Source organism: Moschus berezovskii, chromosome 7 (genome assembly GCF_049115385.1).
Source record: "Moschus berezovskii isolate FMDL1 chromosome 7, NW_MosBer_1.0, whole genome shotgun sequence".
In the NCBI taxonomy this organism is placed as follows: Eukaryota; Metazoa; Chordata; class Mammalia; order Artiodactyla; family Moschidae; genus Moschus; species Moschus berezovskii.
Genome location: NC_142466.1, coordinates 79947560 through 79971232, shown reverse-complemented (window position 1 = coordinate 79971232; position 23673 = coordinate 79947560). Strand labels below are relative to the sequence as shown.

Sequence of the window (23673 nt, the reverse complement as noted above, 5' to 3'; positions counted from 1 at the left end):
TAAAATAAATTCCTAATGTATAAGATAATAGAAAAACAGACCAGAAATTTAAAAAATAAGTGTACATCTTTCTGAACAATTTTTCGAAGAAACAAATGAAGAAATCACAAAAGCAAAATAATGATCTATACAACCTGAAATTTTGATATTCAATAAAAAACAAAAGGTATACTTCATATACCATACACTAAATACAACTATAAAAGGCATGACAAAATACTTACAAGAAATTATGAGTTTATACTCACTAGATGAAAAATATTCAGATCACAAATAAACAAAACATGAATATACAATTCACCAAGAAATACAAGAAGTTTATAAATATTTGGCTAACCAGAAACTAAAAAGTATGCATCCTAAGTAGATGGACTATTACCCTTAGTATACAAAGAGTTTACAAAAACTGAGAATGAAAACTTTAGAAAATTATAAATACATATGAGTGCCAGATAATTCACTGTCATTTTTTTTTAATGCAATAGAGTTATAAAAGTCAACTTTTCACCCCTCAATCAGGTAAAGAATTTTAAACATCAGTTTGCCAAGCAGGCAGATAGTAATTAGTGCCCATCTATGGAAAGCATTCTGATAAGATGTGCGTCTCCAGTCATAAGCTTATTCCCATCATCTGATCCAGAAATCCTACTTCCAGGAATTTTCTTGGGGAGATAGTCCTAAATATGAAAAAGACAGTATGTATCTTTTGCAGAAGGCAATGGCAACCCACTCCAGTACTCTTGCCATGTATATGGACAGTAGGCTGCAGTCCATGGGGTCGCCAGTAGTCGGACATGACTGAGCGACTTCACTTTCACGCATTGGAGAAGGAAATGGCAACCCACTCCAGTGTTCTTGCCTGGAGAATCCCAGGGACGGGGGAGCCTGGTGGGCTTCTGTCTATGGAGTTGCACAGAGTCAGACACGACTGAAGCGACTTAGCAGCAGCAGTATGTATCTTTTATAGTATATATCTTCATATATAAAGATAGTCATACCAGAGTTATTTAAATTTATAATGGTGACAAACTAGAAAGTACTTAAGTATTTACCTAGGGGATTCCATGCTTGGGAAGAAAAAAAAAAAATAATCCAAGCAATGGAATATTACACAGCCACAAAAAATATTTATGAAGAGCATGAAAACATTTGAAAAGTATTTTGTTAGGAAGGAAGAGAAGGAATATTGTCTTACAGTTTTGATAAAAAAAATTATACAGACACAGCAATCTAATTAGTTTAAGAATTTTCCACTCTAACAAATTATATCCTTAGGTTAGGAGTTCTAAAACAACAGAAATACATCTGGTTACTCATCTTTAGCATCTGTGTTTCCTCACATCTATTTCTCACTCAGCGTAACTGTCAATACGTGGCAAACTAAATATGCCAAAAATAACGTTTCCTAATTGCTTCCACTTCAGAAGACAATTACAAGGTGGTTTTTTAAAAAAAGTAACTCAATCTTCAAAAACTGACCCCCAATCATCACCACCTTGGTATCTAAATTTTAACTATTTTCCCTTGTTACCTGAATTAAAATTTAGTTTTAATCAGCAAAACTCCTCAGAGTTAAAACTAAGTCAACAAAATGACATACGGAGGTAGGAAAAAACGATTTGCTGGAAAGCCCATTATTTTATATGAAATCATATACATTTACATGACTTTGGTCTCTTTCTTCTCAGTTTTTGGAAATGTAATGGGATACACCTATACAGAGAGTGGAACATAATTATCTTCAAAACTCTTTTTCTTTGTGCCTTAATTTAGAGCATTGGGATCATAGAGCAGACAAAAGTGAGGAGACTCATCAGGTGAGAATTCGTTCTACAGAATTTACAAAATAAAGCTGCAAGCCAATGCTCTCAAGTCTGAACTGCCGTCAGTGTCAGTTGGAAGTTGAGGTGGGCAGTCCCCAACAGGGTCTGTTTTATATCAGAGAAAGATAATGAAACGGCCAGAGTCCAAGGGCTCTGAGCGCCACCACTCCCGAGCCCCACCAGAGCCCCCTCCCCGCTTGATACATAGGGCCGAGTACCTTGTCCTTTGTGATTCACTTCTTTGATTGCTATCACTTTATTCAAGACTGACGTGAGTGGTTCATTCTCCCCGATCACATGGGATGTTATCAGGGGCGACATGATTAGCTGCCTCTGTCGGATATATGTTTCCATGGCAATTCTGGGAAAATGAGAAATAACCGGTAAGACAAAAAGGAAGTCTCTGCAGCAGAGCCTCAGATACTGCTGGGTCTGATGGGCCTAGCATTTGAAAATATAAACAGTAAAGCAACCTAACTACAGGATACTTTCCATCTTTATTTTCCCACTGGGTGCCTATCTTAGCAAATTCATCTCAAAATGATTTGGGGGGAAAAAGGGGGGGGAAAGAAACTCAAGAACAAACAAAACTGAAGGTCAAATGGTAAGACTGAAACCAGAGGCAGTGCTTGATGTGCTTTTCAAGGTGGGAGAGGCTGCAGGAATGGGACTGTAGAAGAAGGGTGGAAGTAGGGGCAAGAGAGCCAGTCCCCAGTTCTGGTTCTACTTGACAGTAAGCTCTGCCGGAGTCTCCCCTTCAGGCTTCAGTTTCTTCATCTGTAAGGAAATAAGACCTGAAAACACATGCTTTGTAAGCTCCCACCTACTGCCAACACTCAGTGTACAAGAGTGGTGCGTATGCAATCGATTATGGATGGTGTTTGTAGAATCCCATGTGGTGATGAACTATATACAGGGTTGCAACAGCACAGGCACCAGCAAAGAAGCCTCACTTTAACAATCACATCAGGCTGAGATTCTTACAGGGTGATCAAAGAGGGAAGCACAGACCTCATTCTATGGGAAGCACAAGCACTACTGGGAACTCCCTATCAGCCTGTGTAGGACAATGGTCGCCAGTCTTCTCTGCTGTGGTTTGGGTCTCTTGTCCACAACACACAGGCCAGCTTGCTCTGCAGGGTTCAGACCTGTATGCTGACAATATACAGGAAGCATACTGCAGTACAGGAGCGTGGTGGCTCGGTAGGTAAAGAAACCATCTGCAATGCTGGAGAACCGGGTTCAATTCCTGGGATGGGAAGATCCTCTGGAGAAGGAAATGGCAACCCACTCCAGTATTCTTGCCTGGGAAATCCCATGGATGGAGGAATCTGGCAGGCTACAGTCCATGGGGTCCAAGACCTGAACACGGACTTAAATCACCACCACTACACTGCACTATGTTCCTAAAAAGTGGGATTGCTGCAGAATGCGTTGTTTTCAAGTGACACCCTCTCAGTCTAGCAGGATATATGCATAAAACTCTCCCAATACAATTGCTGTAAAGCTTTTGAGGTTAAGTTACAAAAGGTCTGCCATAAATCTTGGGAGTTCAATGTCAGAGGCCATGATTTGCATTGTGAAGGCTTTAAAGTGGCTGCTGGCTGCAAAGTGAGTGGTAATCAAATTAGGGCTGGGCTCCTCAGAGACTCAAAGCTTGTATTATTCTGTACTGGAGACAATATGAGGACTGTTTCAGCTCAACTGCTAGAAAGAGTTGGTTCTGAAAGCGGGAGGCACATAACCAAACCAGAAACCCACCTCATAAAGTGAGACAAATACAGAGAAATGCATTCGAGACAATTCATATCCATAACACTGCTCCTGTTCTACAATTATTTATATTATTTGTATGGAGCAGATTTTCATGTCCATGAATGCTGCCTCGATTATTTATATATACACACAAAATATTGTATCGCTAAGTTGTGTCCGACTCTTTGCAGCCCCATGGACTGCAGCCTGCCAGGCTCCTTTGTCCATGGGATTTCCCAGGCAAGAATACAGGAGTGGGTTACCATTTCCTTCTCCAGGGTATCTTCCCAACCCAGGGATCGAACCTGTGTCTCCTGCATTGGCAGGTGGATTCTTTACCACTAAGCCACTGGGGAAGCCACTGTATCATGTTACCATATAGTATTTCATATAATGTTCTGCCTATAATGCAGGAGACCCGGGTTTGATCACTGGCTTGGGAAGATGCCTTGGAAAAGGAAATGGCAACCCACTCCAGTATTCTTGCATGGGAAATACCATGGACAGAGGAGCCTGGTGGGTTACAGTCCATGGGGTCACAAAGAGTCAGACACAGCTGAATAACTAACAGTTCATAGTCACGAATGCTGCTCCTAGTACATATATACACAGTGCCTAATCATATCTGTATATATAGCAGAAACAACATTCATAGATATGAAAATTATCTTTATCATAAGCATGTTTTCATAGTTTATATATTCATGTCTATGCTATGTATTTTAATAATTATTGTATCATACAAGACATAGCAAACTGCCAAGATTTTATTAAATTTTTTCTATGTATAAGTTGTTCAAAATTTTTGTGTGGTTAAATCAATTTCTTTTTTTTTCAGTCAAATCTCTGGTATTTGACTCAGAAAGACTTCCCACACATCACATCGTATAAAACTTTTATTTTCCTATAGTACTTTAAGATTGTTGGCTCTTACCCTTTTATGTGTTATCATCTGGAATTTACAATGGTTTAAGTTGGGAGATGAGGATTTAACTTACGTTTCTGAAATGGTTGGCTAATCTTGAACAACAGCTTTTGCATAGCTTATCTTTCTCCACTGATTTTTAAATTAATATCATTTAAAAATAATTTTAAAAAATAATATAACCATATTATTGGGGTTGGTCAAAAAAGTTTGTTAGGGGATTTTTCCATAACATTTTACATTTTCAGGAGAAAATCCTGAACGAACTTTTTGGCCAACCCATTACTTATTATTAATAAAATCACATTAATTCAAATATCCCTGGGTCTAGTTTCTGGAATTCTCAGTTTATCACACCGATCTGTGGTAGTGGCTCTATACTGGCCGAGACAATCATCTTTTCTCACTGACATGACTGTCTCGTTAGGAGTTAGACCCAGCAATGCTCCCAACCGCCTGTGCAAGGTTAAGTGGCACATGCCTGCTGGGGTCAGTCATGATGTTCACAGGCATGCTCGCTCAGTTACAGGGATGGAGAAGAGCTCTCCAGCGTCCCCCAGTGGCCCACTCAGGGCTCCAGCTCCTGAGGCTCAGTAAGGGGGCTTGAGTGCAGGTCGGGGGGAATCCTTCCTGGCACTCCTGGGCCAGCTTTCCTCCACTCGCAGGAACCCAGGGATTAGTCCACCCTTCACTCTCACCAAGTGTGTTCCCCAGACCTGCAACAGCAGCATCACCCAGAAGCCTATTAGATGGAGACTCCAGACCCACCAGATGGCGTTCTGCATTCATCCCAACAAGATCCCAGGCGATTCATGTGCACGTTACAGTCTGAGAAGCCCTGTGCTGTCCTACTTAATTCCTGGTCCTCTGTGATAACTGTTCCATACGACAAAGTACAGGTAGACTCTGGCGTTTATATGGTACCATAACCTGGTAGACGTATCCCTTATATTGCTTCAGTCATTTCTGTAGAATCAGAAGTTAGGCTACTCTCTTAAATTAGAGTCTAATATGAGGATTTTGAATACATTCTTTTGTCAGCTCCTCTCAATCTTCCCATTTAAGAGTTTTCCTTCTCTAACTGGGCAAAAGGTTCTGAGCACTTGGTTCTGTGTTAATGTATGTACCTACCAAAGGCCTAACCCAGGTCTCAACTAACCTGGGTAAGTGCCAAAGTACTTACTGTTGAAAGGGAATAAAATGCTGCTTTTCTTCATCATCCACCTTGCCATGTACAATATCAGTAATATCCATCACTAGGAGAAAGATAAAACTTAATTAAAGAAACTAATTGCTGGACTTCCCAGGTTGGGCTAGTGGTAAAGAACCTGCCTGCCAATACAGGAGACATAATAGATGCGGGTTTGATCCCCAGGTTGGGAAGATCCTCTGGAGGAGGGCATGGCAACCCACTCCAGTATTTGCTTCATCCCTCCTTCACTGTTCACCTGAAACTATCACAACATTGTTAATCGGCTATACCCCAATACAAAATGTTTTTGGTGTTAAAAAAAAAAAAAATTGAAAAAAAAAAACAGTAGCTAATTACTTCAGGCCTCAGTCAGGAACTCTGGAAAATTACAGTATCAGCAAACATAGAATCCTGGAGAAGGACAGAGCAGGCAGAGATGTTTCTTTACTTTTTTGTCAACGATGACTCCCAGTGTCCCTAGGCTGGCAGAAAAGCAATTCATCAGGGTCCTCAGCAGGGTTCTGGGTGTTCTCAGATCAACCCAGCAGACTACCCTCTTTAAAAACTCTAATATCCAGGACATGCAGGCAGCCTAAATGTCCACTGACAGATGAATAAAGATGTGGTACATATTTACAATGGAACAGTATTCAGCCATAAAAAAGGAATGGAATTGGGTCATTTCTAAGTGATGTGGATGGACCTAGAGTCTGTCATACAGAGTGAAGTAAGTCATAAAGAGAAAAACAAGTGTCTTACGTTAACGCATATCTATGGAATCTAGAAAGATGGTACTGTTGAACCTATCTGCAGGAACAAAGACCCAGACATAGAGAACAGACCTGAGGACCCAGCAGGAGAAAGGAGAGGGGGATGAATGCAGAGAGCAGCACTGACATACATACACTTCCATGTATAAAACAGACAGCTGTGGAAACCTGGTATAGCACAGGCAGCTCAGCTCAGTGCTCTCTGATGACCTAGAGGGGTGGGAAGGGGAGCGGGAGGGAGGCGATTTATGTTTACACATAGCTAATTCATGTTGTTGTACGGCAGAAACTGGCACAACATTGTACAGCAATTATCTTCCAATTTTAAAAAATAAAAATAACAAATATGAAAAAAAATTCTACTAGACCAAGTTGCTTAATTCTTGAGTCACATGACACTGACAATTTTTAGTAAGCCTGCATTCTAAGACACAATACATTTTTTTGGGGGGCAGAAGTGTCAACAGAATAAAAGACCTAGGAGAGGAATTCAAGACTTGAAGTGGCCCACTGTCCCTCTGATGTGACATTTTCTCACCTGGCTTCCACATAAACGAAGGGCGGCAGGTCATTAGCAGCACAGATTAGAAGACCATACATTGATCTGCTCTTTCACATATGAGAAGAGCTACTAAGGAAGCACTGTGCTAACCCCATTGCATATCTTTTTTATACGAATATTAGTATCAGCCCTACTTTAAGAGATGAGGAGGGAGGCTCTAGAGGGAGGGGATGTATGTATACTTATAGCTGACTGGCACTGTTGTACAGTAGAAACACAATATTGTAAAGCACTTATCCTCCAATTAAAAATAAAAAAAAAAGAGGGGTTTCTCTGGTGGTCTGGTGGTTAAGAATTCGCCTTGCAATGCTGGGGATGTGGGTTTGATACCTGGTTGGGGAACAAAGATTCCACATGTTGCGGAGCAACTAAGCCTGCATGCCACAATGAAAGGTCCTGCGTGATGCAATGAAGATTACTGTGTGCCAGAACTAAGACCCAACGCAGACAAATAAATAAATAATAATCAATTTTTAAAAAGAGAGATGAGGAAACTTACCCACAGGGAAATGTAGGTAATTTTCCCTAGGTAAGAAGTGTTAAGTGGTTAAAATCAGGGTATGAACCCAACAGAGATCACAGGGCAAACCGTTTAACCGAACTCTGCCTGCTCCCTAGAGAACTAAGAAGTGGGACATTGACTCCACAGGCAGCTGAGAGTAGACAAGGCCCTGAGGAGAGAGGCCATCAAGCCTTGGTTAATAAATTACAAACTAGTCATAAAACATACAGTAATCCACGCCCTAGGTAACCTGTTTGGAGATTAAAAGAAATACCAAGCTATGAGACAGTAATCATAAGAAAAACTAAGGAACCAGGAGGAAATACTTGCTCAAAGTAATGTAAACACATAATGTATTAGGCTTGGGAATTAATGTTAGTGTAAGGAAGCTATAAAAAGCAGGCAAGACATCAACTTGCTGTCAGCTCTTAAAAGACTCCTGCAAACACTGTGTGTGAGTGCATATACACACACAGACAAATACTGCAAAATTTGAATTTAAACTCCCAAGTAGGCAGTGCATTTGTAGACATCATCTAGTTACTGCTAACCTCTGCTGACGTTTGGCATCAAGGCTTAAACTAAATTAATCTCCATGCCCTGAACATACACACACACACACACACACACACACACACACACACAGAAATACAGAAGCAAATAAAAGCCTCAAGCTTGATGTTCCAGTCTCCTTAGCCCAGTTTGAAGGACAACGAGCTTGAAAATGCCTTCAACTTCTATGAAGGAACAGATTGCTGTGTAGGTGGCTAAATAGTCCTGGGCCAGGGCTGCTTGCCTTTCCTGGGATTTCATTTTAATTCACTATCACGAATAGTGCTGTCCCCTCTAAACACAGCGTGGCCGGCCTTGAGAGGAAGGGGGTTACAGGGCAGTTTAAGGAACCCACAGCGCACACAGCCTCCTGGGGTAGAGAGGCTGCATCACCAGCCACATGACCCACAGGTCGACCTTGACAATGTGGAGTTTCCGGGTCCTCGTTCCGGGAGCAGGATTGATGGCTTTCAGAATTACTTAGTGACCAAAATGTCAGAGTAAGACCAAAAATATATATCCTCCATTTAACAAACTACAGAGGAAAATGGAGGGCCTCATGGAAGGTTATGGAGTCTGACTGAAGCCAATGACCCTCTTTGAAAGCAATGCTGCCTTTGATGAGTAAATTTCCTAGACAGGCAAACAGCTTTCCAAGGAGAATTTTATTCAGATAAGATCAATACATGGCTTCAGGCAAGGAAGATTCCAATAGACAAACAGAGGCTTTACCTAGAGGCTTGCTGTGTACAAGACACATAACTGGGCAGGGAGGGAAAAACAAACATGGGGTATCTACATGAGCACCACCAAAAGCTAATAACTGCCACTTTCAAGTAGTGAACGCGGTATGTCTGAGGCTAACACAACCAAATTCATCGTGCACTGTCTCTGTATCTTCTCTTTCCTTCCTCCCTCTTTTCTTTCTTTTAAATCATTTTTATTGTGGAAAAATAAATACATAACATGGGGCCTCCCAGGTGGCACTAGCAGTAAAGAACACACCTGCAAATGCAGGAGACCTAAGAGACTCGGATTCAATCCCTTGGTAGGGAAGATTCGCTGGAGGAGGAAATGGCAACCCACTCCAGTATTCTTGCCTGGAGTATCCCATGGACAGGGGGACCTGGCAGGTTGGGGTTGCAGTCCATGGGGTTGCAAAGAGTCAGACAAAGAGTTGACTAAAGCAACTTAGCATGCATGCACACATACATGACATGAAATTTACCATTTCGACCATTTAAAAATGTACAGCTCAGTGGCACTGAAAATCAACTGGGACTTCTCTGACTGGCCAGTGCTTAAGACTTTGTCTTCTACTGTACAGCACAGGCAACTCTACTCAATACTTTGACCTATATGGGAAAAGAATCTAAAAAAGAGTGGATATATGTATATGTGTAACTGCTTCACTCTGCTATATACCTGAAACCAATACAACATTGCAAATCAACTATGGTCCAATAAAAATTTTTAATAGAAAAGAAGGAAAAAAGACTTCATCTTCTAATGCAGGGGGTAGGGGCTCGGTTTCTAGGCAGTGAGCTATGATGCCACATGTCTTGTGGCCAAAGAACCAGAACACGAGCAGCAGAAGCAATATTGTAACAAAATCAATAAAGACCTTAAAAAAGGTCCACATCAAAAAAAGTCTTTAAAATTAAAACATTCACACTGTCATGAAGCCATCACCACTATCCACCTCCAGATGGTTTCCTCTTCCCAAATGGAAACTCTGTACCCCTTTAAAAAGTACCTCCTCATTGTGTCCCCTCACACTGTCACCTGTGTCTCCAGGAACCACCATTCTACTTTGGGTCTCTGTAAATATGATCGTTCTAGATTCCTCATAAAAGTGAGTTATCATACAGTATTCATCTTTTTGTGACTGGTTTAATTCACTTAACGCAGTATCCTCAAAGTTTCTTCATGTTGAAACATGTGACAGAATTTTCAAACTGCTTCAGGCTGTTCCACCGCAGGGACAGACACTTTTGTTTACCCATTCATCCATCAACAGACAGCTGGGTTGCTCCTACCATTTGGCTACTGTGACCAATGTGCTGCTATAAACAAGAGTGTAAGGATGGGCATGTATACACTGTTATCTTTAAAATGGATAACCAACAAGGAACTACTGTATACAGTGCATGGAACTCTGCAAGGTCATGTGACAGCCTGGATGTAAGGGGGGTTGGGGGAGAATGGATACATGTATCGGTATGGATGAGTCCCCCTACACTGTTCACCTGAAACTATCCCAACACTGTCAACAGGCTATACCCCAAGACAAAATAAAAAATTCAAAAGAAAAAGATAACCAAGATTGACTTATTGTATAGCTCAGGGAACTCTACTCTATTCTGATAACCTATATGAGAAATGAATCTGAAAAAGAATGACTATATGTATATGTATAACTGAACACTCTGTATATGTATAACTGAACACTTTGCCATACACCTGAAACTAACACAACATGGAAATCAACTGTACTCCAATCAAAGATTTTTTTAAAAGTTAAAAGAAATACAGACCCTGATTTTACTTGGTTTGAGTGTAGGGAGAAATATCAATAACCTCAGATATGCAGATGACACTACCCTTATGTCAGAAAGTGAAGAGGAACTCAAAAGCCTCTTGATGAAAGTGAAAGAGGAGAGTGAAAAGGTTGGCTTGAAGCTCAACATTCAGAAAACAAAGATCATGGCATCTGGTCCCATCACTTCATGGGAAATAGATGGAAAAACAGTGGAAACAGTGTCAGACTTTATTTTTTTGGGCTCCAAAATCACTGCAGATGCTGATTGCAGCCATGAAATTAAAAGACGCTTGCTCCTTGGAAGGAAAGTTATGACCAACCTTGATAGTATATTAAAAAGCAGAGACATTACTTTGCCAACCAAGGTCCGTCTAGTCAAGGCAATGGTTTTTCCCGTGGTCATGTATGGATGTGAGAGTTGGACTGTGAAGAAAGCTGATTGCCGAAGAATCGATGCTTTTGAACTGTGGTGTTGGAGAAGACTCTTGAGAGTCCCTTATACTGCAAGGAGATCCAACCAGTCCATTCTAAAGGAGATCAGTCCTGGATGTTCACTGGAGGGACTGATGCTAAAGCTGAAACTGCAATACTTTGGCCACCTCATGCGACGAGTTGACTCACTGGAAAAGACTCTGATGCTGGGAAAGGTTGGGGGCGGGAGGAGAAGGGGACGACGGAGAATGAGATGGCTGGATGGCATCACCGACTCTGTGGACATGAGTTTGAGTGTACTCCGGGAGTTGGTGATGGACAGGGAGGCCTGGCGTGCTGTGATTCATGGGGTCGCGGAGAGTCAGACATGACTGAGTGACTGAACTGAACTGAACTGAGTGTAGGGAAGTAGGATTGCTGGATCCTAAGTTCTACGTTTAAATTCTTTTAGGCCCCCATCATACTGTCTCCCCAGTAGCCACACCCTTTTACATGTATCTCAGGGTCTTTCTGTACCTGCTACTCCGAAGGGTCTCCGGAGTCCACAGGTGTGCTTCTTGCCCTCCTTCAGCTCCATGTGGCCGACCCGGACAATCTGGCACACGAGGCTGATGCGGGGCCGGATGAGGTCCGTGCTGCTGAGGTCCTACGGGGCAGAGAGCACAGAAAAAGGAAGTTGCATCACCCTCTCACCTCCAGTTTTTTTTCTGTTGACTCAGCAATAAAATACTGTTCAGAGCATACTTTTAAAAATTTATTTATTGGCTACAACTGTTCTTAGTTGGGACATGTGGGATCTAGCTCCCTGACCAAGGATCGAACCAGGGTTCCTTGCATTAGAAGCCCAGATCAGAGTCTTAGGCAATGGACGACCAGGGAAGTCCCCAGAGCATACTTCTTAATGCTCAAATATCAGAATGACTCCTCTCCTCCCCCTATCCGCATCCAGCCAAGAACTCTCATGGTGTCATAGGAAAATGACTATTAAAAAAAAGAATTAAAAAAATATTCCCCAGCTCCTACTTCAAATTTATAAACCAGATCATATTCATACTCAAGTCTCCAGCTTATTCAGGGTCCTTTGTCACATCTACTTTATATCCTGCCAGGGCATATCTGAGCACCAGGTGCCTTCCGGTGCCAAATGAAATTAAAACTTATAAGACACTGACATTTATTTTGTATCCACATAGGCTGGTGATATTTCATTTTACCTTCCAAATAATCCTGTGAGGCAACTATAACACAGAAATTTACATGCCCTGCTTTCTGTAATTACTCCTGCTTTCTGAGAAGTATCCATTGAGAGCTTCTCAGAGTGTGTTGATTAATGAGAAATGTGTGGATGAAATGTCTCTGTCTTTTTGAGGCTCATGCTCTAAGCTTTTTTGTACTCCTAGGATGGGTGAACAAACCCACAAAGCTCACAAAACTCATTCACCTTAACATCAGAAATTATTTAACTGCATATCAAATTCTTTTCATGAAATAGCTTCCCAAGGCCTCTTTATTGAATCAAGAAAGAACTTTTTAAACAATCAGTTCCCATTTATCCTCTATAATCAAGTTAACTCAGGGCTCCAAGCTAGGAATATATACCGATGACAATATCAACCTTGAGTTTCTACTCTAGATTTTGTGAAGCTTCTGTTAACAGAAAGATTTCAAGTGCCTCAGACAGTAAGAATCCGCCTGCAGTGCAGGAGACCTGGGTTCAACCCCTGGGTCGGGAAGATACCCTGGAGAAAGGAATGGCTATCCACTCTAGTATTCTTGCTTGGAGAATTCTATGTACAGAGGAGCCTGGTGGGCTGCAGTCCATGGAGTCCAAAAGAGTTGGACATGACTGAGAGACTAACACACAACAACACAAGTGCCTGGTTACATTTACTGGGGCACACTGATATTATTTAACAATATGCAATCATTTACAAACGAACTTTCTGTAGAATGTTTAAGGACCAAGGGACCAGTCACGTTTCATCTAATAGAAAAAGTTGGACAAGAATTTGCATATAGGAAGAGCCTAATTGATAGGGGGAGGAGGGAGGGTGAGTGAATTGTAGCTATTCTAAAACAGTATTAAAAGATGGACCAATAATTTAATACTATCTTAAAAAATTTTTTTTAATAATGTACACATTGACTGATAAATGTCTTTTATTTCAGGGAAAAGATCACATATCTCAGAATTGAGGAAATACTGTTTTGGGGAAGAGTTCTGGACTTTCTTGTCCACACTTTCTTGTCCACACTTACTAGGTGGCAAAGGTACGGATGGGTCAGTGCAGGGATAGAAACAGACCACTCTCGTCCTAGGGGTTGACTTTTAATGGATAGAATGAACAACAAAAAGTTGGAAGGAAGGGAAGGAGGAAGAATAGCCTGTACTGGTGTTACAGGGAAGAACAAAATCTGATTGCACACTGGATCTGTTTACTTTAACCTTTGCTTCCCATAGCTTTTGTTCACTAAAAGGATACTGTCTATACATAACGGCCTGCCTCAGGGATACCTGCCCCTCTGCCTGAAGGTTAAACCCTAGTGCCTTTGTTCAGGGAAACATCCAGATCATGTCCACCTGTGAATGGCTTCAAGACAGAAGAAATGAACACATCCCCTCCCTGAGGCTGGCCACTCCAGGAGATATTTGAAAGACTTATGGACTTCCTCCCCTCCTCCCCTTCCCTGTTCTATAAAAGAAACTGGCAATCCAGACCCTGATAAAATGGTTATTTTGAGACACTAGTCTGCCATCTTCTTGGTCAGCTGGCTTTCCAAACAAAGTTGTTATTCATTGCCTCAACACCTTGTCTCCTGACTTACTGGCCTGTCCAGTGACAAGCAGAGCAAGCTTGAACCTGGTAACACACAGACTACTGCTCCTATCACTTCCTTTGGTAGTTTAACCTTAGACTCTTGTTTTCTTTGTTGTAAGAGGGACTAAGAAGAATAAGCAGACAAAATATGGGGGTGGCTTAAGGGAAAAAGGAAGAAAGGGGCATCAGTATCTCTTTTAGGCTTAATGGGAGCTGGGAAACCCACCCACTGCTCAGAGCAGTTGGCAGCAGTTCCAGGGCTTTTCAAGCACTGATGTCAAAAAAAGTGCAAGACTCCAAGAGAGTTCCTAGCCTATGAGAAAAAGTCAGCAGATTCCAAGCTATAGCTCAATACATTTCCTGGCTCTCAATCCATATACAGCAGCACACCTCCTGCCTTAGGGAAATGGAGGAACAGAGGGAAAAGTCCATTAATATATAAGCCAACAGAAAAGTCTAGCCTGGTCTTTGCCCAGGCAGTAACTTTGGCCTGGAAGACTCCTCTATCTGCACAGCTTACTCCCTCTTCAACTGGAAGTTTTTATTCCAAAGCTCCTTCTCAATGAGAGCAGCCCTGACTTACCTATTTAAGACAGTAAGCCTCCCCCAGCCCAGAAACTCTCTCCCAAAGCACTCATGACCTCTAACATTCTGTACAAAGTACTCATCTACCTGATTACTGCTTATTATTGTCTGCTCCTTTGGGACAAAACAAACTCTTGAGAATCAGGACATTCTTATCTGATGTGTTCACTGATGTATGTCAAGTGCCCAGATCAGTGCCTGGTCTCTAACAGGTGCTCAATAAATATTTGGTGAATAAATGAGTGGATTATTCCTGCTAGAGGGATTATGAGAATTGTTATTTTCGTGTTTTCAGTTTTTAAGTTTTCCATATACTTACTACATGTACTCGCGAACATCATAAACTAAGGAAAAGGTTAAACATAGGTAGGACTTACAGTAAAGACCGCTTGAAGGTTATTGAGCTTCTCGATTTCCTTGGGCATTCCATTACTGCCCCAACGAATTAGGTAGTTTTCACTGGTGAAGGGAAAGAAAAATATTCTCGGTGAGCACCTGAGTGGGGAGGAAGCTGCTCACAGTATAGGCTTCAGTTCAGTTCAGTCGCATCCGACTCTTTGCGACCCCATTAATCACAGCACACCAGGCCTCCCTGTCCATCACCAACTCCCAGAGTTCACTCAAACTCATGTCCATCGAGTCGGTGATGCCATCCAGCCACCTCATTCTCTGTCGTCCCTGTCTCCTCCCACCCCCAATCCCTCCCAGCATCAGAGTCAACTCGTCGCATGAGGTGGCCAAAGTATTGGAGTTTCAGCTTTAGCATCAGTCCTTCCAATGCACACCCAGGACTGATCTCCTTCAGAATGGACTGGTTGGATCTCCTTGCAGTCCAGGGGACTCTGGCTTAATAGGGTCCAAAGGCGGTCCAGAAGAGCTCAGTGAAATTCAGGCAGGACTGAGACCACACCAATGACCATTCTCCGGTCTTCTGGCTGCAGCCCAGTTCCCAGAGGCAAACCGAGTACAGCCTCATGACAAGCACTACTCAAGATGGGCACAGACACAGTACATTCTACCAGATTCTATCTGGAGTCCTTCTTTCATCTCAAATCCTCTGTATAAATTTCAGCTTTGCTGAATCAGGAATATAATTTTATAAGAACTGTTCCAAGTCCATTCCCTGGAATCCACATCAACACACTCCCATAAGATTTCTATTTTAGAAACAATTTTAACCATCTTCTCAATAATAAATATGCTTTCTTAGCTGCTCAGCAGCAGATGACTGTAGGTTGAACAAAGTCTATTATTATTCTTTAAAGTCTTTGAAATTTTATAACCATTACTTTCTTAGAGCAGTTTAGATTCATAGCCAGTTGAGAGGAAGGTAAGGACTTTCCTATGCCCCACTCCACTCCCGGGCTTCCTGGTGGCTTAGGTGGTAAAGAATCTGCCTATAACGCAGGAGACCCAGCTTTGATCCCTGAAATGGGAAGATCCCCTGGAGAAAGGAATGGCTACCCACTCCAGTAGTCTACTTGGAGAATACTATGGACAGAAGAGTCTGGCGGGCTACAGTCCATGGGGTCGCAGAGTCAAACACGACTGAGTGACTAACAACACAACAACAGCACTCCATGCCCAGCCCGCCCCTTTATCAACAACCCCCAGCAGAGTGGTGGATTCACTGTTATAATCACTGAACCTACCCTGAGACGTCATGATTACCCTATGGTTTACATTAGGGTCACTCTTGGTGTTGGATACTCCATGCGTATGGAAAAATGTGTAAGGACACACACCCTCTATGACAGTATCATACAGGACAGTTTCACTGCCCTAAAACCCTCAGAGCTCTGCTGGGTTATCCCTCCCTCGTCCCTCTCCTATAGTTTTTTGAATTCCTTCATCCCTGTTGCCGTGGTCTGATGAGTTTAATTATTTTTAATTGGAGGATAAGTGTTTTATAACATTGTGTTGGTTTCTACTGTGTATCAACATGAATCAGCCATAGGTATACACATGTTCCCTTCTTCTTGAACCTCCCTCCCACCCCATCCAGGTTGTCACAGAGTACTAGGTTTGAGCTCCCTGCCTCATACAGCAAATACACACTGGCTATTTATTTTGCACATGGTAATATACATGTTTCCATGCTACTCTCAATTCATCCCACCCTCTCCTTCCCTTGCTGTGTCCACAAGTCTATTCTCTGTGTCTGTATCTCTACTGCTGCTCTGCAAATAGGTTCATCGGTACCATCTTTTTTCTAGATTCCATATACATGCGTTAACATATGATATTTATCTCTGATTTATGTCACTTTGTGTAATAGGCTCTAGGTTCATCTACCTCATTAGAACTGATTCAAATGCATTTCTTTTTATGACTAATAGTCCATTGTATATATGTACCACAACTTCTTTATTCTGATGAGTTTTATGTGATTTCTAAGACCCAGTGAAGACATGAACTATTACTGCACTGTTTCAGTGGTCACTCAGAAAAGCACAGCAGCCCAATGGGGTTTATTTTCCACTGTCTTGAAATCCTCCCCTTCTTCTCCATCTTCCCATCTCAAACTCAGTAAAGAAATCCTCAGGTAGGCGGGAAGGCGAAGATTTGGTATTTTCACAAGATTGACGGCAGACGATCTGGGTCTCTACTACCTGATGAACTTGGACTGGTCCGGATCATAGAGGGCCATGAACAGCTCTGCATCTTCCCCAATATTGCAGACAAAGTTCTTGAAGTTCATGAAGAGGCCATAGGTGTGGACGGCACTGAAGATGGACTGGCCCCGCAGATCCAGGTTCTGCAGAATGGACTGAACACAGAGGACAGAAGAGAAAATCATTTTGGTTTCAGCAAATGGGAAGAACTGGCAAAGACACTGGCCTCCAAACCGGGGTCAGATATAATTACTGGGTTGGCCAAAACATTCGTTCAGGTTTTTCCATAAGGAAGACACAGAAAAACACAAATGAATTTTTTGGAAAACCCAGTACCACCCAAAACAAGCACTTACTAAGAAAGTAAATGTAAGGAGAAAAGTAATCGAGTGAGCAAAATAGAATTATTATTTTAATGAAGGTCTTGTGAAAGGCTTTGAACCCAAACAGTTCAATAAATGCTGTCTAAAGAGCATATATCTAAAGGTTATAATAACTCATGGTTTTAATGGTTTTGAGAAGTTCTCATCTCTCTCACAATGGCTTCTGGGGAAACCTCAAAAGTGTAAAATTCATGATTCATTATCATTCTTTGGGAGAATGACTCTTATCGTAAGTAAGACTCCACTGGACAGGTCTGTCCTCGGCCACAGTTAGCCATTAGATCTAGAAACACAATGAAATGTCATTACAACTATACTAAAAAAAATAAAACCTACAAATTAAAGGAAATAAATAGTCTCTTTACTTATTAGAACAGAAAGACTGGAAGAACATACACCAAAACATCAGTATGGTTGGGCAGGCATAATGTAGGTGACTTTTTTCTTTTTCTGTACCTTTCAAATTTTTATTTATTGTCCAGTTACAATTTTTAAAATCTCTCAAAAACTTCACTTGTAAATATTATTGCTATTTCCTTTAGAAATCATAATCTATGGACTAAATACAAAAGTTTAAACAGTCAAAAGGGTTCTCTCCCACCCAGTTCTACTCAGAGGCATCCATTAATGGTCAGTTTCTTGTCTATCACTACAGAGTTAGTCTACACAGAAGCAAGCACAGATGTATATTCTTTTTTGAAATACATATAACAGTATTTTATACACGTGGTTCTTGCATCTTGCTGTTTTCCACGTAATATATATTTTTGCAATCTTTTCAGGTCAGAACATACCACTGCCTTGTTCCTTTTGTTATATTTTGCTTCTAAAATGAGAATGGATATCTCTTCTCAACAACATTGCGACCTCTGCTGTCAATGACTCCCTTTCCTTCGTTAAAAACAAACAAAAAAAGAGCAAAACAACAAACAAAAAAGCAAAAGCAAAAACGGAACCTCCATGGCCAAGGTCTGCACATTTCAGGAAGCTCACCTTCTCCTCTTGGATCTTTTCCTCAATCCTCTTTGAGGCCATTTCATGGGCCTTGAAGAGGGCAATGGTGCTGGTTTCATCTGGGTCCAAGATGTTCCCGTTGTCATCCCGCACGACCAGATCCAACCCCAGCATTCTGGAAACAAAGGAGTGGTTAGCTGGTTCTCCTCACCAGGTGCAGGCTCTTTTCTGAAGAATCTTCATGGCGGGACAACCCTGGTGGAACAGTGGTTAAGAATCTGCCACCCCATGCAGGGGTCACGGGTTTGATCTCTGGTCTGGGAAGATCTCACATAAACCCTGGGGCAACTAAGCCCGTGCGCAACAACTACTGAACCTCACCTCTAGAGCTGCAAGTGCTGAGCCCACGTGTCTAGAGTCACTCCTCTGCAACAAGAAATGACACTACAATGAGAAGCCCGAACACTGCAACTAGAGGGCTTCCCCCGCTTGCCACAGATAGAGAAAGCCTGTGTGCAGCTACAAAGACCCAGCACAGTCATAAATAGAAAATAACAGTTTTCATGGAAGAACCCAGAGGATTTGGATGAAAGGCAGGGTGCTGGACAAGACGAGAACTCACTGAATTTTCTCCTTTCAATTTCAGCCTTCTTTCCAAACAAACACTAAAAAATTTACAATAATGCTACCCAAACTTGTAAATGATATGCAAAATAATCTGGTCCCAAGAACCTCAATGGAAAATCCAAAATTGGCACTCATTCTAACCAAAATCCTCTAACCAATGCTTCTTTCCCCCTAATCATCTGTAGTTTGCTATGGAAACTTCTATGAAAGACAGATGCTCAAATATTGGGGGACTTGTCCTGATTTCCTTAAAAGCACAGGCATGGGGGATAGTATTTCATTCAAGATTATCTTAAAGGAGACCAAGTAAATAAGTCTTGGCATTGGTATCACAAAATCTATCTCAGAACACAGACTTTGGTTTCAGCTGAACCAAAATTTACATCCTGGTTTTAACACTTGCTAGCAAGGTGATTCGGAGAAGACAATGGCAAGCCACTCTAGTACTCTTGCCTAAAAAATCCCATGGGTGGGGGAGCCTGGTAGGCTGCAGTCCGTGGGGTCGCTAAGGGTCGGACACGACTGAGCGACTTCACTTTCACTTTTCACTTTCACACATTGGAGAGGGAAATGGCAACCCACTCCAGTGTTCTTGCCTGGAGAATCCCAGGGATGGGGGAGCCTGGTGGGCTTCCGTCTATGGGGTCACAAAGAGTCGGACACGACTGAAGTGACTTAGCAGCAGCAGCAGCAGCAAGGTGATTTAGGGTAATCTACATTAAAAAAACAACATCAACGAAAACTATTTATTTGGCTGTGTTGGGTCTTAGTTGCAGAACACAGGATCTTTTGTTGCAGCATGCAGCTTTCTCTTTAGTTGTGGCTCGTGAGCTTAGTTCCCCAACCAAGGATTGAAACCTAGTCCCCTGCACTGGAAGGCAGATTCTTTACCACTGGACCACCAGGGAAGTCACTGAGTAATCTATCTAATTTTGCAAAGCCCTGGGTTCCTCATCTGTAAATACACTCTGTCAGGATTACAGGGGAATTTAATGAGATAATGCACATAAAGCACCTAATATCTAGCATATATCATGCTTTCAACGAATGTTAGTTTTGACTGCAGCAACTGGCACAGGAAACCTCTGGCTGTGTTAAGTAAATGTAGCTCTGGGTGCTGCATGGCAATAGTAACCGCCATAGGCTCCCTGCCTGGCACCATCCACCAAGGCTTTTATGTCCAACACCAAAGCAGAAAACTGTGCCTAGTTCTAAGAAATTGGGGATTGTGGTGGAAACACAATACTGCAATCTGAATTCCCAGACAGCATTCCTGGCACTAGTAATCTAGGAGTGGGGATGTCCAAGCAGCAAGAAAACTCAGGCATAATAGTGCCAAGACATGTGCTAAGTCTTTGGGAAGAAAGCAAAAATGCCTAATTTCCCTCTGCCCTGTTTTATGGCTTCTCCATCAACTGATTCAATCTGGCAGGTCCCTTGTCATGGGAGCCAGACCCACAGGCCACCCAGCATCATAAGCCCATGTTAGCCTCTCAGAGATTGAATCATGGATGCACCAATGGAGCAGCTTAATTTCTCGAGCTGCTTCCAAGGGCTGAAATAGAAGGCAAGCATGTCTTGCTGTTTGTGGGATGTTACCATCTAGTAGCAGAGACCAGGGGCCCCCAGACTGATGCCACACTGTGCCAAGACTCAAAAATACACTGGCAGCATATGTGCCAGAGGGAGCTGCTTATCCCGTCTTAGCTGTTTAAGAATCCCTCAGCACTGCTTTCAAATTGTGGTGTTGGAGAAGACTCTTGAGAGTCCTTCAGACTGCCAGGAGATCAAACCAGTCAATCCGAAAGGAAATCAACCCCGAATATTGGAAGGACTGATATGTGTTAGAAGGACTGATGCTGAAACGGAAGCTCCAATACTTTGGCCACCTGATGCGAAGAACTGACTCACTGGAAGAGACCCTGATGCTGGGAAAGACTGAGGGCAGGAGGAGAAGGGGGTGAGAGAGAATGAGATGATTTGATGGAATCATCGACTCAGTGGACATGAATTTTAGCAAACTCCAGGAGACAGTGAAGGACGGGGAAGCCTGTTGTGCTGCAGTCCATGGGGTTGCAGAGTCAGACATGACTTAGCAACTGAACAACAGAAACTGAAACTAAATGTCAAATGAATCATCAGCAAAAACTGAGAAACCAGTCCAGTGTTTCAGAAAGAGCTGGGCAGGAGGGCTGAACCCCAGGTCACAATCAATTTTGATGAATTAATTGAATCTTTCATTTTCCAAAGTGCAGTAATATCAGGAACCTACTTATATGCCGGGGCCAATGAGCAGCTTAATTAAGAGGTTACTGAGGCTTATAGAGGTTATTGAAGACATAATAGAAGCTAAAAACATGCTTTACTATTCTGGCAAATCTGGTTTGCACACAGCATAAACAATAGTCCCACTTAGGGGAAGACAAAGAGAAAGAGAGAGAATGAAGCTGCTGATTTTAAATCTACTGTCAGAGTTCTGTGATGGCCTAGAGGGGTGGATGGGAGTAAGGGGAGTACCAAGAGGGAGAGGACATATGTATACATATAGCTGACTGACTTCACTGTACAGCAGACATTAACACAATGGTGTAAAGCAAATATACTCCAATAAAAAATGTGAAAAAAAAAATCCACTGTTAGAATAAACATAGAGAGGGAAGGAGGAATAAATTAGGAGTCTGGTATTAACATATATAACTACTATGTATAAAATAGATCATCAACAAGGATCTATTGTATAGCACAGAGAACTCTACTAAATATTCTGTAATAATCTGTATGGGAAAATCTGAAAAAGAATAGATACAGGTGTAACTAAATCACGCTGCTGTACACCTGAAACTAACAATACTGTAAATCAATTACACTCAATATAAAATAAAATTTAAAAAAGAATAAAGATAGAGATTATCTCAGGTCCCAGAAATTGTCAGTTTCTGATGCTCAGACCTTCTGAATTTGTCTGGCAGTGGAGTTGCTTCCATTCAAGCTACAGATGCCCTGCTCATCTGTCATCTCCTTGAGACCAGAGATCCAGCACAGGGCCTGTGCTGGCCCATGAAGGGCACTGGCAAAGTTTCTTCTACACAATTAAATGTTTCCCAAAGCTGAAAGAAAGCAGTATGCACTATTCTTTGGTGACTCCAAGATCACAAGCCCTTGGGGAGATGTGTCCTCTGCCTGAATGTGACTGAGTTTTTCCAAGTTCTCAGTGAGATAGATGTCATCCCTGATTTACCTGTTCCCATGATCAATCTTGGCTGTGACCTTCTTCTTGAGCTCTGCCAGTTCATCTTTGGGGAGGGTGCCAGACAGGATCTGGGACCGCCACTCTATCAGGCTGTACGTCATCTGCTGCAGCTGGCGGAAGAGCGTGACCTTGTTGTTCTAAGACGGGAAAATGAGGCAGAGGAAAAGACCAAAAAAAAAAAAAAAATGGTGTGATGGGGGATGAAAACATCTTTTGCCTTGATCCTTTATAAAGTGTTATTTAAGCAATTATTCTGCCATATAATGAACTGTGCACTTTGAGGGGACCTGCTTTGGCTCAGTGGTAAAGAAATCGCCTGCCAATGCAGGAGATGTGGGTTCGATCCCTGGTTCAGGAAGATCCCCTGGAGAAGGGAATGGCAACCATAAGCCAGTATTCTTGCCTGCAAAATTTCATGTACAGAGGAGCCTGGTGGGCTACAGTCCATGAGGTCACAAAGAATCAGACATGACTGAACACGCATACGCAGAGCAAGCTGTGCACTGTGAGGTGACCTCTTTATATCGCTAGGGATGGCTCTGCCCTGATCCATTCCCACCTCCTCCTCTGCTGCAACTTCAGAAACAGATAACCACTTGTAGGATGGACAGGATGGAGGGCTGGTCCTAACTCATAAGTGCACCAATCATCCACGTGCCTTAAACTTCTGCCCATGTTCCTCCTTTGATTGAGACCAGCCACTTGGGACTTCGCTGGTGGTGTTAAGAACCTGCCTTTCAACGCAGAGGACATGGACTTGATCCCTGGTTGGGGAACTAAGATCCCACACACCGAGTGAGGGGCAACTACGCCCAGGGACCGCAGCAAAGATCCAGCACAGCCAAAAATGAAAAGAACGACAAAAACATCTGGTGATTTCCACCGTCCTCCAGACACACTAGATCACTCTGAAAGTGTCTTCCAATCTTGGCTCCTACCCACATTCCCAGCCATACGGTACACTGATCACTACCTCAAACATCTGTGCTCTTTCCACATAAAGCCATGGGTATTCTCCCACGTGCTCCAGATCCTCACAGTAACGTGACTCCTCTACCTGGAACCACTTTTCTCCTCTTCCCCCACAACCCTCCACGTCTCACTCACACAACACACCCTTCTCTAACTGCTGATTCTGACATCTACAGGATCTTAGAAGACTCTTCCTCAAAACCGTAACTCTGGCTTGGCTGTCTCTCCCACAGATGCTGGAACTGGCTCCTCTCTCAGCACTCTATCTGGACCACATTGGCTAGTGTTCCTCTCCCCTTTGATGGTAAGACCTACAGGACAAGGTTAGTTTTGCACCTCCAGGAGCTGGTACAGAGTAGCCATTCAACAAAATGTACTGCACCAATGAATTCTGGATGGGAAAAGAACTGTAA

General features: G+C 42.4%; 1 protein-coding gene across 1 annotated transcript in view; it reads right to left on the bottom strand.

Annotated features, from left to right (window-relative positions):
• Positions 1-23673, bottom strand: part of DOCK5 (dedicator of cytokinesis 5) — a 270685-nt gene that overhangs the window by 116537 nt on the left and 130475 nt on the right. Inside the window, exons 6-12 of the mRNA XM_088838043.1 lie at positions 22277-22425; positions 18451-18586; positions 17072-17229; positions 14837-14918; positions 11572-11701; positions 5687-5759; positions 2042-2184 (exon numbers count right to left, since the gene is read on the bottom strand). Coding sequence (XP_088694169.1) covers positions 2042-2184; positions 5687-5759; positions 11572-11701; positions 14837-14918; positions 17072-17229; positions 18451-18586; positions 22277-22425 — 871 coding nt within the window. The remainder of the gene's footprint in view (positions 1-2041; positions 2185-5686; positions 5760-11571; positions 11702-14836; positions 14919-17071; positions 17230-18450; positions 18587-22276; positions 22426-23673) is intronic.